Source organism: Tympanuchus pallidicinctus, unplaced genomic scaffold (genome assembly GCF_026119805.1).
Source record: "Tympanuchus pallidicinctus isolate F22 unplaced genomic scaffold, pur_lepc_1.0 scaffold3, whole genome shotgun sequence".
Lineage (NCBI taxonomy): Eukaryota > Metazoa > Chordata > Aves > Galliformes > Phasianidae > Tympanuchus > Tympanuchus pallidicinctus.
Window position 1 is genome coordinate 6,091,302 of NW_026294747.1, and position 15,202 is coordinate 6,106,503.

The 15,202-nt window shown below is 43.1% G+C and overlaps 1 protein-coding gene and 1 long non-coding RNA gene across 2 annotated transcripts in view; one reads left to right on the forward strand and one right to left on the reverse strand.

Annotated features, from left to right (window-relative positions):
• Positions 1–14,637, reverse strand: part of RMDN3 (regulator of microtubule dynamics 3) — a 33,452-nt gene extending 18,815 nt beyond the window's left edge. The window contains exons 1-6 of the mRNA XM_052695371.1: positions 14,409–14,637; positions 11,624–11,819; positions 10,310–10,456; positions 5,996–6,263; positions 4,692–4,794; positions 3,169–3,229 (exon numbers count right to left, since the gene is read on the reverse strand). Coding sequence (XP_052551331.1) covers positions 3,169–3,229; positions 4,692–4,794; positions 5,996–6,263; positions 10,310–10,456; positions 11,624–11,819; positions 14,409–14,622 — 989 coding nt within the window. The 5' untranslated portion in view covers positions 14,623–14,637. The remainder of the gene's footprint in view (positions 1–3,168; positions 3,230–4,691; positions 4,795–5,995; positions 6,264–10,309; positions 10,457–11,623; positions 11,820–14,408) is intronic.
• Positions 11,814–14,127, forward strand: LOC128086587 (uncharacterized). Its single transcript, XR_008209424.1, has 2 exons — positions 11,814–12,375; positions 13,450–14,127. It is a non-coding gene; the product is annotated as an uncharacterized LOC128086587 (long non-coding RNA).
• Positions 14,638–15,202: the final 565 nt, after the last annotated feature.

The window sequence follows — 15,202 nt, forward strand, 5'->3', positions numbered from 1 at the left end:
AGCATGTTCTATCCTGCTTAACAAGCTTAAAGCCAACTAAGCAGGGGATGGTTTGTGTCACAGGAGTGAAGAATATATGAAATCTGTACCAGAGGATGGCCATCATCTGTCAGGAAACTCATTTCTGCGCTCCTGCTTGCAGGAATTAAGGACTACAAACTGAAAGGAAGTCATCATTATCTACTTTCTCTTCCTCTCTCTCCCCCTCCTTCCCCATTCCACACACATTTTCCTAAACAGATAGTGTGGTGAACTGAAAATAATTATAAGCTTTACTCGATTCTAAGCATTACTCATTACTCAAGTAAAGGGAAATCAAACTGCAGTGTCTTTTGGAATTAGGATTTACCCTACATTTTTTAGATATAGATATATCTTTGGATGTATGAAGCATCATTTCATTAGCGATAATTTTTTGCCATAGTAAAATTAATTAATATAAGGAGAGGCTGTAATTAAAACAGCTTGTGACCATCCCATGACCCAGACAGAGCTGAAAAGGGAGTAATTTCCTATTCTATTCATGACAGCAAGTAATTATTCCTGCAACTGATCACGGTAGTCACATATTCATTTCCAATAAATCCTGGGCCTCCCACATGCTGCTCTGCTATTTCCTTTTTCCAGCAGCCCTCTCTGCAGCTGTTCTCCATAATTAACAGCAAGAAGCTGATGTGCAGAGGCCTACCTCTGTTTGCAAAAAAGTCCAACAGGACAAGAACTGTGTACCCTTTAACTAAAGCTGTTCAGGGAAGAGTAGGTTGTAATACAGGTACAGAGAACTCAGAGAACACACAGCAGTGTGCTCAGATCCCAAGGCCTGGCATTTTATATTAGAAACATGACTGAACATCCCATTACAGCTACAATACAATTCTGAATGACAGAGCTAAGCTACTGTATGGGAACTACTGAGTCACAGCCTGAATCTCTCTCTGATTGACCACCTGAGGCGAGCCATGAGTCAGCCAGAGGAGCACAGGTGAAGGCAATTCATTTGTGCTGCCGGAAGGGATGGAGCCTGGCTCCACCCCTCCTAGACCTATTTAAGAGCTGGCTACCAGTGGGGAAGGACCTTGTCTGGAGATCCCTCCTTCTGTTGTTTTGTGGTGAGCCCAGCATAAGGGTAAGCCCTCCATTTATTCTCTCTTGTTATTGTAGTCCACTTCGCCTAACTCTCTTGTTTATTTTGTGATTGTAACATCTTGATATCCATCGATTATACAGCTATCAATGTTATATCCTGAATTAGAACCCTGCTTTGAAAAATGTCAAAAATTCAGATACTAAAGTGACTTAGAAACTTCAAGACTCAACATAAAAGCCACAAGAAATAACACACAAAACCAGATTCTTTCAAGATGTTCGCCTAGCAGAAAACACCAAGCCCCATAACATGCTAGGAATTGGTTATGTTGTCTCTCCTTTGATTCATATCAAAGCTTTAATTGAGAACAGCATTCAATTATTAGGAGTTAAAAAGCATGATATTTCCAAGATGATAAATACTTTTATTTAGAGGTCGGCAATCCAACCCGTCCTCCAAATCAAGGATGCAAAGAATCACCAAAGTTGGAAAAGACCTCCAAGATCAGAGTCCAACTGTCAAATTACTGTAATCTGAGAAGAGCATGGATGCTGATTGGCAGAGACACTCTTCATCCTGTTTACCCAACAGCTTCTAATAAAAACCATTCATTTTACTTTTGCTCTGTTTTAAATGTCAGTCATGGATTCCCCTGGACCCGCTACAACAGCTCTGCATCCTCCTTATGCTTATGTACCTCAATGCTTCCCTACCTCCATATTGAAATCCTAGCAGCTGGAGCATTTACATGGATATTGCTTGGTTAAATTACAGATCATTTCATCTTTTCTCATGCAAAAAAGAAATCTACACATTGATATATAACAAAGAAAGCCATATGGTGCTACTACTGTTATCTCAACACACTTCAAAGCCAGAGTGTTCTGTGGTGTGACAAGCAGCACACATGATCAGACTATAGCCATTAGACACTTTCCAGAAGACTAAAAATCTTTGGAGAATAATGTTTCTCCTTCTTCCAGAATTAAGATGAATGGAAGAACACTGGCACAGCACTGAGCCCATGCTAACAGGCCTAACAGATTGAGGCAAATACATCACTCTTGACAAACGGCAAGCATCTGTGTGCAGAAATGCATTACTGAAATATCAGTAACAGATTGAAATATCAATAATTAACCCAAGAGTGTTGGAGGAACACAAAGTAAAAATAATGCATATTTAATATGTAACTCTCAAGACTGTCCCCACAGCTGTGCAGCTGGCTGTGAGCTTTGCTTTTCAACGATACACATCTCACTCTACAGGGATCTGGAAAGGGACCAAATGAAACAGAGGACTTGTCAAATAAAAGCAAGCCTCACCATACTGAGGGTTCAAACTCAGGAACTAGCTCGCTGCAACTTATCTGCATCAAACATTATTTGGCAGCCCTTCTACACTCAGGATGTTCAAATACGCATTTTCCCAGGATCTGCACAATAACCAAGTGGTGTTGATGGAGTTTCTGTGCCAAAAGACACAGACGTGGAGCCCAAAAGCCAGCTGCTAAGTAAATCGTCCTTCACATTCTATTTTAGCATTCCCTGAAAAGCTTCTAAAGCAAATTTTCATTCATTTCACCTTTGTAAAATAAGTGCACTGAGCCTATAAACAGACCAAAGACAAGGCAGTTTTAGCCTGCTGAATTTACACTGGAGCTAAACTTAATAGAGCTCAGTGTATTAATTCATCTAAAACCCATTGTATTTCTTCAAGCCCAAACAGAAGAGCATCCTTCACTACCACCACCACCAGTCTGCCTTGCTGGGCACACATGCACAGAAGCCTTCATGCTGCCAGAGAACTTCATCTCGTCACAGAGAAATTCATAATTAAAGAGGCAGAAACAAAGTAAAACAAAGTTTATAACTGCAACAAAACCTGCTGTCTATCAAGACATTACTTATGACAGTTAGCCAAAGCTGGTAAAAGTGTCTTTTCAACAGATAAAAATAGCATCAGTAGCATATTCCTACTAAACGCAGATGAGCTTTCTGTTATTTTTTCCAAGTTTTTAAATGCAGATCAGCTCACAGCAGTCCCCTTGCTTTTTAAAAACAAAATTCAGAGTTACATACCACTGATGACACTCAGCACTTTGATCCCACTTCTGAAAGGCAATCTGCAGCTCTTCTTTCCCTGCAAATAAGAAACTCAGTCACTTTTCAACTTCTTTCTTTAAAGTTGCTAAGGGTACAATAACAGAATGGCATGAAAAGTTATATATTTGTTAGTGTTATAATATTGGGCTCAAAAACATTCTGTTGTACCGGGTTTCAGTGACAAGATTCTGGTAGCAACAGGAGCTGTAGGAGGGGTGAGCAGAACCCAGCAGCTGCGCCTTGTTAACTAAGAGCAAGATCCTAAAGGGACCCACCACCAGCCAGAATGCCTCTGAGAAATCACATTGAAAAAAGGGCAAAAACTGCTGTGAGGGAGCGACAAACTGGGAGAAACAGTAGCCCTGCATCAGCGAAGGTCAGTGCAGAAGGAGGGCAGGAGGTACTCCTGAGCAGTAGTTCTCCAGCTCATGGCAGAACAGGAGAAGAGAGTGAGGATGAAGGAGCAGGGGATGACAAGGTGTTCTGGACTGACTGCAAAACCCATTTGCTGTTCCCCTTCTCTGCTTTAAGGACATAGAAGGTGGATGGGGGAAAGGCAATTTTAATTTGCTTGGAGTTCTCGCTGGTCTTTGTGATCTCCCTGTCCTTAACTCACAGGATTTTTTTCCCTCTTTTCTTGAGGAGGAAGAGCCAGAGAGTGACACAGCAGAGCTGAGCTCCCAGTGTGAAACCATATCCTAACAAAACGTCACACTCTCACAGCAATACCGAGTATCCAAAACCTCTCAAAGAGCTCATGCAAATTTTAAGTAGCAAATTATGTTAACCTGTCAATATGGTTTCACCATGTTTGAAAGTACATTCACACGTAATGAAAATATCTTCCTCAACGTGATGAGAAAACAGGAGTTTGCAGGAGTTTGCAATGGTTTTAATCTGATTCATTTCACAGCTTTTGATCTAGTTTGCCACACTTGCCCCCTTCCTTCAAGAGCTTGCAGTCTCAAAAAAAAAGTGGGAACTAAGCACCTATAAACAGCACAGAAAGTACCAGAACAGAAGTTAAAATTTCACATTGCAAAAGGCTACAACGATCTCCAAAAAACCAATTATACTGTTACAGCATTAAACAATTCTATTTAGTTAGTTGTACACTAGATAGAGATTATTTTATCTTTTCTTGCACACCTTTATCATAAAAAGATTATTTTTTGCTTTTGCTGACCAATCTACAATCTTGAACACAAATTATAGTTGAAATAGAGGAGAATGAAGAAATAAAATTGAATGGACTTCAATAAGAAATACACATTTTAAACTTTGTTTTTGTTATACTTGCTAGTGTCAACAACAAAAAATTAAACGGATTACAGCATAAACTTACTTACCTTACTATCAGACAGGATATATATGAAATAGGCTTGGCAAACAAACTTTTACATAAGCCCTTGGTCTACTTACACTGCCTTTAACAAAGCAACATTTTAACACAGGTTTGAATTGCACCTTTCCTTGCCTCTGAGCATGCAATTCCTTACCATCAGATGCATATGATTTCTTCTCATCTGTGTCTTCTGTGATATCATACATGTCACTATATGCTCGGGCTAGGCGCCAAAGAAAGTCTCCCTGGTCTGCATACTGCAGTAAAAACATAAATAAGATGCATCAGCTACATAAACTATCCATTCTGCCACTGACAAAGAGTATCAGAAGGAGAAAAAAAAAATAAAAAAAAATAAAAAAAAATCAAATGAGGATACATACTGGCAGTTGTAGGGACATTTTTTTGAAACTTTAGAAGTCCTCAATATGAGAATTGAAGCAGAACCAAAAAAAAGCAAACAGTAGCCAAATTAATAATTAAGGAACAGATCTAATCACTGCTGCCTTCCAGCAGACTGCTCCTTCACTTTGAAGGCCATATTGGGGCTATTCTTTTTTAAGCAGTGTGCACTAATCTCAAAACACTGGAAAAAAGAAACAACCTCAGATTAAAAGTACTGTTTCCATGTGTCAGCCAGCATTCAAATATTCAGTTCTTGGATCATTCTTGAACCAGATGCTGCACTATAGGTACACCACAATTTTGGAGTAGCTGTGTTCTGACAAATGCTAGTTTACTTGAAAAACAAGAACAACAACAACACCCCTTAGAAACACAGCCACCCAACAGTCTGATTTATGTTACAACAGCACTGTAAATACAGGAAGCACATAAAATAATGTGAGAAGCTGATGGGCTGCCATTTACTTCTGATGGGAAGGAAAGAAGAATTTCCTTGGAATAAGAACTCACCACAAACCATTTTTTTAATACCTTCCCCCTGTTATATACAGAAATAATAGAAGTTTTGCTTAAAAGGCTGGTAACCTGACAAGCTGCCTTCACTGGCTTAAGAAAGCACCAACAGAGGATGACAGTTCCAGACACAGGCATGCCTGAACCAGCTGCAGTCACATTCAGTCACATTTCAGTGCAGGGTACATCACCACGTTAGCTTTAAGGTGACAAAAACATGGTGCTATCAATGCTCTCTAGAAGTTTACTGAGCTTACGACATACTGTTGTCTCAAACATGCACAACATATTGTCTAAGGGAAAGAGATGACATGAGGAGACGTGGAACTCCAGGTCAGGCAACTGGAACTGTCTGCTGCTGCAGCCTGAGCAGTTTTGGTCTTCAACCTGTTTCAAGCTGCTCCTGAGAAAGGCGGCAACTGGAAACTGGCCCAGCCATTGTGTAGAACTGGACCCCGCTAAGAAATGCTATTTCCTCTTTCCCAGCTATGTAGCTAAGTCACAAATCACTGCTGGAAAATACAAAAAGGCAACTTTTACCGCCAGTTTATTATTCAGCAGCAGCTGGAATCCCTCTCTCTTCTCCTGCTCATCACCACTGTGCAAGTGATCTGCCTGCTGCAGTAGCTGGCTCAGTCCTTCATCCTGCAAGGAATCAAGGACTAAATGCGTTTCATCCTCGTTGATGAGATCCAGGGAATCCCGTCTTGCTGTTCTCACAGTTTCACAGCTCAGTTCATCCTCCCCTTCTTCACTCTCCTTCTCAGACTCTCGGTCATAATCAGACTCAGCATTGGCTGTGGTGTACCTTTCAGAAAAAAAAAAACAAACACCAACATATTGTAAAATTAGTGAGTGGAGATGCTATGCTGGGAGGCAGATGGCACACAAAAAAACCCTTTCTAATAGAGCAATACATCTTAGTTTAGCCCAGAGAGTACTGTGCAATTCAAGTCTCCCAAATGACACCATTTGTTATTTCTCACGTAACGCAACCATAAAGAGCTGAAGAAAGACAGAAAGAAAGCCCCCCAAATTTACGCACAGCTCAGTCACAAGTGCCCACATAATATCTGCATGATTTTATCTTTGATCTCTTAATTATATATATATTATATATATATTTTATCTTCGGTCTCTTAATTATAATATAAAATTAAACAAACTAGAACCAGAACAATTCAGTTCAGTGTATGAATTATGAAAGCGAACTTCAACAAAAGATACAGCACACTCATCCATGTAGAAAATATAATTTGAGGTTTTTTGCCTGCTTCAAGGAGTTTCAAGTGCAACGGCTGTTTTGGCAGTATTTAGTACCTTCACCACCTTGTCTGAATGCTAAATACAAAGCAGCTTGTTCACACTGACATGTGAAACATTGCAAAACAGGAGGGGAGAGACCCGAACTATTTCACTTGAGAAGTCAAGCAAGGAGATGGCAGATGAGCCACAGAAAGGCACCCTGTGAGCAATGATTAGCTGCTAAATTAATCAAACAACATACCATAAAGCTTAAAGCGGAGATTCCGAAAATGGCCAAAACTGAGCTCCTCCAAATACACACGGGCACATTTAAAACAGCATTACATATTGACTGATATCGCTGCAGGAAGATGCTTGCTTATATAACTAAGCGCTCAAACAATTTAATAGATTAAGAAGTTTTTTTAAAATTATTTCTCCTCCCTTCACATTTATTTGAGTATTTGGTCAAAGAATAAGCCCAAGTTACCCAGGGATTTCAGAAATTTGCACTTCCACATTCAGATAGAAGGCTCTCCTCAGAAGGAGAATACTTCAAATCCCATAAATATTTAATTCTAGGAGATGTTTGCAGTTGTTAACCAAATGAACGGTGACCAAACCACGTACTGAAAACTTTGTTTAGGATTAAAAGCCACCAAGCCTGGGGGTAATGAGCAACTACAGCTCAAGTAACTCAAGACAGAGCCCTGTGCTCTGTGTGTAAAGCTGCCCTTGTCTGGAGACAGAGATATGTGAGCAGGGTCTGCATCTGAAGAAAGCAGTGACACCCATTTAGCCACACACAGATAACAAAACACATTTGGCTATCAAAACTTCAAGTTTCTAAGAACCATCCCCTTGGCTCAAGCATTTCCCTCTCTGGTAGAGAGTAAATAAAAACCCTCATCCATAAATTTTAAGAAGTACAGTTTTGTAGTGAAAAATTAAGATGAAAAATAGAGTAACAATCAGCCTTATCACTGCAAAGCTGAACACAAGACAACAAGCTTAAGACTAAGTAGGCAGCAATGAATTTAATGGATGCTGTAGCAACCACGTAGGCGACACTGGTGCGGGTCTATTTCAAACTGAGTTAAAAGCTTGATTTCTTGGTATTTTCTTAGTAATGCTGCTATCAGTTCCCCAGACTACTTCATTTTCAGCACTTAACAAAAACTCCTGCAATTCTCTTTGCTGCTTACATTTAGCCTGATTCATTATTTCCCATCCTGTCCTGTGGGCTCTGCAGCAGGGATGGTGTTTCACTACAGCATTTTCCTGGTGGCTGCAGAGATTTCAGTACTTCAGCTTACTTACTTCGTTTCCCATGCTGAAATACAATATGGTCTTTAAAAACAAGCAACAATAGACGTTTTTTTCTCCAACACAAAAACGTGTTTTTTCTCCAGGACAGCACATACAAGATGCTGCTAGCTTACAAGAGAGGCAATGCTTTATAACCTCATAAACTCAGAGTTTTTAGGAAAATTACAGGATTTAGATGTTATCCAACTCTTTTCCTGAAATTTACAGTGAAGGAAAGTACTTAAATGGCTTTTGTATATTGAGGCCTCTGGCTGGCACACATCCTGATGGAAAATGAAAACATATTGTCTGGAACTGAAAAGAACGTGGAAGAAAGCAAAGCAGTCCAAAAGACCAAAGCCTTGCCAAAACAATAGACAGAAATTAAGTTCTGCAGCAGCCCAAGATCCTCAGGCTCATGACAACTTGTAATGATTTTTGCCAATCGTGTATGAAATCAGAGAAGATGCTTATGTCCACGTGGTTTAAAAAATAAAGCTGAAACATAACTTCTCCCCCTCACCCCCCCAAACTTCATTAAAAGAATGTAACTGTCAGAAATAAATACGTGGCTGAAATGTATCTGCTGAGGGTAGTCTTATTCTTCTTCCTAGTGGTTGCTAAAAAGCTTAGTTTGTTTTCCAAAAAGTGAAAAGTTCAAGTTGTATCCATAGAAGACAACACTGCTAACATTATACCTATTCGTACATGACAAACTGGATCAGAGTGACACGATACACTACTCAAACTTTTTAAATCAAATCAGATGAGACCTTACCCACCAATTCTTCATACCAAACACTAAACCTACTTACATATTTTAAGCAACAAGTGAAAACTCCCCCTAACGTCACATAGCAACATGACAGCAATGACCCCATATAGCCATAACCATATATGAGGTTCTACAAGAAAACACATCCCCTGCTCCACACTTCACTTAAGGTCCTCCAAGGTGAAAGCCCAAGCAAACCTCAGGATCCTTCTTGGCCCTTAGCATAATTTATACATTTCTAATGGTCAGATGCCACTCAGGACAGGTTTTTGTTGAAAAACACTCTCCTATTTAGCGTGCCTTACAAAATACACGTTGGAAACCTGATGACTGAACACATATATTACTAGCCAGCTAGCACAGGCCCTGTCAATTTAAAATTAGTTATGTAGCCTTCTTAAATGTCACACTGCCATGAATCACTCACTCCAAATTCTGCTTTTTTTATGAACACTCAGCACTCATTTCAGATGAATGAAGCACATCTATAACCTTAGGAGACCTCATCAGCTCTTTCTTGCTTCTAAAATTGCACTGACTGAGACAGTAACGCAGTATTTTAATGGAAGCAACAAAGCCCGTTTTCCCTCAGATCTGTGTCCTTTATTCTAGGAGGCTGCTACAGCAATGGCAGCTTTGTGCTCTGATTACAAACGTGCTACAAAGTGTCACTCTCTAATGCTCACTGCTTCTTTGACTGCTACCAAACAGCACTGCATACCCAAATTCTGACTTTCTCTCTGTGCTGTAATAAAACTCTGTCTTTATTTTATGTTTCATACCTTTGGGAAAATGGTTAGTGCCAGCACTGCATGTTTTACAAAACATTTACACATCTGAAAAGCTATGAAATTCATCTGATTAAGGCACAGAAGCATTTAATCAGAAAGAATGAAATATGTAAGGAGCAGATCTCTGCTTGCACTTAGATTGGATTTTTTTGTGTGTTTTCAGCCGTATTTAAAGAACCTAAGCAACATAAGTGATCACTGTGCCATATTGAAAAAAGTTTAGCAGAAATACTCTACGCAAAGGACACTGTAATTAACATGAATATATTTTAGCTTTCTCAAGTTTTCTAGACCCTTTATAATGTATTTTTTATTGTATGGAAATTTAACTCCATACAATTAAAAAAAAAAAAGAGCAAAAGCTCCTTATCACCCATAATACACCAATGACGGACTGATGCTCCCAATATTTTGTATTAAACCTTCAGAGGTTTTGCACCTGTGTGTGTGTTTGTTTTGATCTGTACAGTTGTTCAGATACTCAGGGAACTTTATCAGGTTTCAGCAAGCACCTTTAGCATGTAATCCAAACATATACATACATACATACATATATATATATATACATATAAAGAGAGAGAGAGAGAGAGATCTATATTCCAAAGGTACAATTCAGGCCAACTGGAAGGAAAAAACAAACAAACTAAACCCACCTTCACATTATAAACTGCTCAGAAACAAGCATTTGGACACCAAAACCTACAAAAGCAGCCATCAACATGGTGTTTGCCTTACCCGCCTTCACTTTCTCCATCATCTGTGTTGGTTGCTCCCGAGTTAGCAGTGAAATAAATTGAACTGGACCCTGTGGAATCACTTCTTTCTCTATGGAACGGGAACCGCCTTCGGCGTGCTACTCTCTGTGTTTCTTCCAGATGGGACCTATAAGAAAGGCAAAAAGAAGAACAAATGAGCACTTGACATTGTGCTACTGCGCCTCCTGCTCTCCAGCAGTTTCTCTCCAATTTGCTCTAGCCCCAAAGAAATCACAAAGTGGTTTGCTCTTGCTTATACAAACATCTCATTACCATACAGCAAAGACTGTGTTCTACAGTTAAAGCAAGTCTGACCACTGAAATCCACACAGTAAAGGATAATTTTATCATATGCTTTCCTCAGTGAACAAAGGAATTCCGAAACACACTGCAGAATCACAGAATCATTACGGTTGGAAAAGACCACTAAGATCATCAAGTCCAAGCAAGGACCCAACTCCACTATACCACTCAGTGCCACATCTCTACTTTTCTTGAAAATCCCCTAGAGTGACGCCATCACTTCTCTAGGCAGCCTGTTCTAATGCCCAACCACTTTTTCTGAGATTTTTCCTAACAGCCAACCTGAACTTCCCTTGGCATAACTCAAGGCCATCACCTCTTGTCCTGTTGCTGATACCCAGGAGAAGAAGCCAACCTCCACCTTGCCACAACCTCTACAGCAGGAAGCTGTAGAAAGCTATGAGGTCCCCCCTGAGCCTCCTCGTCTCCAGGCCAAACAATCCCGGTTCCCTCAGCTGCTCCCCGTCAGACTTGTGCTCCAGTCCCCTCACGGCTCTGTTGCCCATCTTTGGATACGATCCAAGTCTTCCTCGCATTGAGGGACCCAAAACTGAACACAGTATTCAAGACGCAGCCTCATCAGAGCTGACTGCAGAAGGATCATCACCTCCTGCTCGTGCTGGCTGCACTATTTCTGATACAAGCCAGGATGCCACTGGCCTTCTTAGCTACCCAGGTACACTACTAGTCAGCCAGCTGCTGACTAACGCCCTCAGATCCTTCTCCTCCATGCAGTTTTGTCACTGACTCTGTCCCAAGCCTGTAGTGATGTATGAGGTTGCTGTGACCAAAGAGCAGGACCTAGCACTTGGTCTTATTTCAACATAATCTCACTGCCAAGATATAACGGCAGTAGAAACTAAAGAGACATTTTTTTCCACTTTTTCCATTTAACAGACACACAACTGTTCAAGATGTTTCCCTGTGCTGTAGAACATAAAACACAGAACAGCAGACAAAAGATGACAAAACAAGAAGGGCAGACGCTAACCTGACTTCACCCACAATATCTGCAGCAAGGTTCTGCAGGCTGTTTCGTAGTTCCTCTACTTCCCTCCTCAGCTCCAAGATGTTTGTCAGCACAAAATCCAGGCGGTCCACCACATCCACCTGCTCACCATGTGTTAACAGAGGTGTATACACAGCACAATCTCCTGCCCCTAAAGGAACTGGCTTTCTGGTTAGACCTTTGAGAAACCAAGACAGAAAAAAAGGTTATCAGATGAAAATCATACAATCACAAGGTTGGAAAGGACCTACAAACAAGATCATCTAGTCCAACTGTCCTCCCATTACCATTGCCACCACAAGCCACTAAACCGTATCTCATAGCTCCTCATCCAGACGCCTCTTGAACACTGCCAGGGACGGTGACTCCACCGCCTCCCTGGGCAGGCCATTCCAGTGCCTGACCACTCTCTGAGAGAAAAACTTCTTCATGATGTCTATTCTAAACCTCCTCTGATACAACTTGTGGCCATTTCCTCGGGTCCTGTTTGTTGCCTGGGAGAAGAGGCCAAACCCCTCCTCATCACAACCTCCCTTCAGGAAGTTGTAGAGTGCAGTGAGGTCTCCCCTGAGACCTCCTCTCTCCAGACTGAACAATCCCAGCTCCCTCAGCTGCTCCTCATAAGACTTGTGCTCCAGACCCCTCACCAGATTTGTTGCCCTTCTCTGGACACGCTCCAGGGTCTCAACGTCTGTCTTGTAGAGAGGGATCCAAAACTGAACACAATACTCAAGGTGTGGCCTCACCAGTGCTGAGTACAGGGAAATGGGAAAGGGTTTCTCACAGGAAATGTCAGTTCAATTTTGTCTTCAGAAAACAGAGGGCATAAAGTTTAATCTTGAGTACTGCCCCCTGACCTGGCCTGGTGCTTTTGGTTCCTGCACTGGTTTACCACCCCATCCTGACATCAGCATGCAGTCACACTAAACACTTCCACAATGCTAACAGAGTGAATAGAGTTCACTCCTAGAAACATTCAAGGTCAGGCTAGACAGGGCCCTGAGCACCCTGATCGAGCTGCAGGCGCCCCTGTTCATTGCAGGACAGTTGGATTAAATGATCTTTAAAGGTTCTTTCCAACTCAAGTGATTCCATGATTCTGTGAGTTCTCTCAGTGACACTTCTGCAGACATCCCCTTGTGAAACACTTTAAAAAACTACAAAATCCATATTGAATACCACAAAGACCATGGCAGTTGAGCAAAATGCTTCTTTTTAAGAACACCTTACTGCAAAATAAGTTCCGTTTCTATTCTACATACATCTGTTTTAAGAGATACTGGACTTTAAGAATCATCGAATCATAGAATCACATGCTGGAAACAATCTACACGATCATCTAGTCCAACCGTCTCTTCATCACCATTGCCACCACTAGCACTAAACCATATCTCACAGCTCCTCATCCAGACGCCTCTTGAACACTGCCAGGGATGGTGACTCCACCGCCTCCCTGGGCAGGCCATTCCAGTGCCTGACCACTCTCTGAGAGAAAAAGTTTTTCTTATGTCTAATCTGAACCTCCTCTGATACAACTTGTGGCCATTACCCCGTGTCCTGCTCGATGCCTGGGAGAAGAGGCCAAATCCCTCTTCACCACAACCTCCCTTCAGGAGGTCGTAGAGTGCAGTGAGGTCTCCCCTGAGCCTCCTCTTCTCCAGGCTGAACATTCCCAGCTCCCTCAGCTGCTCCTCATAAGACTTGTGCTCCAGACCCCTCAACCAGTTTCGTTGCCCTTCTCTGGACACGCTCCAGGATCTCAACATCTTTCCTGTAGTGAGGAGCCAAAACTGAACACAACACTTGAGGTGCGGCCTCACCAGTGCTGAGTACAGGGGGATTATCACCTCCCTGCTCCTGCTGGCCACACCATTTCTAATGCATTTCTAATGCAGGCCAGGATGCCGTTGGCCCTCTTGGCCACCTGGGCACACTGTCGGCTCATGTTCAGCTGAGCATCAACCAACACCTCCAGGTCCTTCTCTTCTCCACAATCATCCAGCCACTCATCCCCAAGCCTATAACGCTGCATGGGGTTGTTGTGGCCAAAGTGCAGGACCCGACACTTGGCCTTGTTGAACCTCATCCCATTCACCTCAGCCCAGCGGTCCAGCCTGTCTAAATCCCTCTGAAGGGCTGCCCTACCCTCAGGCAGATCGACACCACCTCCCAGCTTGGTGTCATGTCCCAGCAGTAGAGTCATGAAAAGATGTAATTTCCCTGGCCTTGAGCGTGGTTTAATGGGCACGGTGGTGACGGACTGATTGGTTGGACTAGATGACCTACAGTTCTTTTTCAACCCTAATGATTCTATAATTCCTTCTAGGGGCATGGTGGCGATGGGCTGACAGTTGCACCTGACGATCTGAGAGAGTGGGTACAAGCAGGTGTTTCACTTTGTTGACATGCAGAATTCAGGAGCCTAGACTGAAAATAAAATAAATAAACAGAAGTTGCTCATAGGAGAGCACTTTGCCTTGAATGTCTCATATCTTAAAGCCTTGTCACTGTTTCCAAGGTTTTTGTGAAGAGCGTTTGAACCTGTTCATGCTACAAAAGCATCTTTTCGATATCGCGGTGGCTTATCGCTTTCCTGCCATACTGCACGTGGCATGACACCCAACAACTCTGGCGTCCTCCACTGACGGGAGAGCAGGTGCACCCAGATGGCCTTGACAGAAAGCCTCAACTGGTGAACGGCTGCCGGTACCTCTGGGAAGGAATCAGAGGGCCCTCCCTGCGGTCCTACCCCGGCCCCGGGCCTTACCCTGGCTCCAACTCCCCACGACCTCCGCGCCGCCGTCCCCGAGTCCCGCCGTGCCTCCGGGCCGCCTCCGGGCCGCCTCCCGGCCGCTGCCGCCGCCCCGCCGCCAGCCGCACCGCCGCCGAAATGCCCACAGCAGGCCGAGGCCCAGGCCCGCGGCCGCCGCCGCGCCCAACGCCAGCCCCAGCGCCAGGCGGCTGGGCCCGGAGCGCGCCATGCAGCTCCGAGAACCGCGAGCGGCGCGGGGATGACGTCACTGAGGTGGTCACGTGGTGCTCTTACATCACTTAGCGACGGAGAACCGGGAGCCGCGGTGGCGGGGCGGTGCTATGGCTACTCGTGCACTCCAGCTGTAACTCTACATGTAGCTTCCCTGGCACCTATTCCTGTATCTACACCTGCACTTCTGCCTACGCGTAAAGCTGTACCCACATCTGTACCCACACGTGTATCTGGATCTGCACGTGTACAACGCAACCCCAGTTCCTCCAGCTACTTCACAGCTACTTCACCTCCAACACAATCCCTGCAGCCGCAGCTTGCACCCAACAAATCCTGGTGCCACCAACCTGCCCGATCCTTTCCAATTGATGCAGACATTTCAGGTGACAAGCACAGCAACACTTCTCTGGCTGTGGGCATAGAGGCAGGAAGCTGAATTTCTTTGCCTGGTTATTGGGTACAACCCAAGGCAGCACAAATCTGTGGTTCTGCAGATATTAAAGATGGTATCAGAGAAACATCATTCTGCAGCTGTATTATGCCTGCCTGTCTTGCATTGAACCTTAACAAAAGTA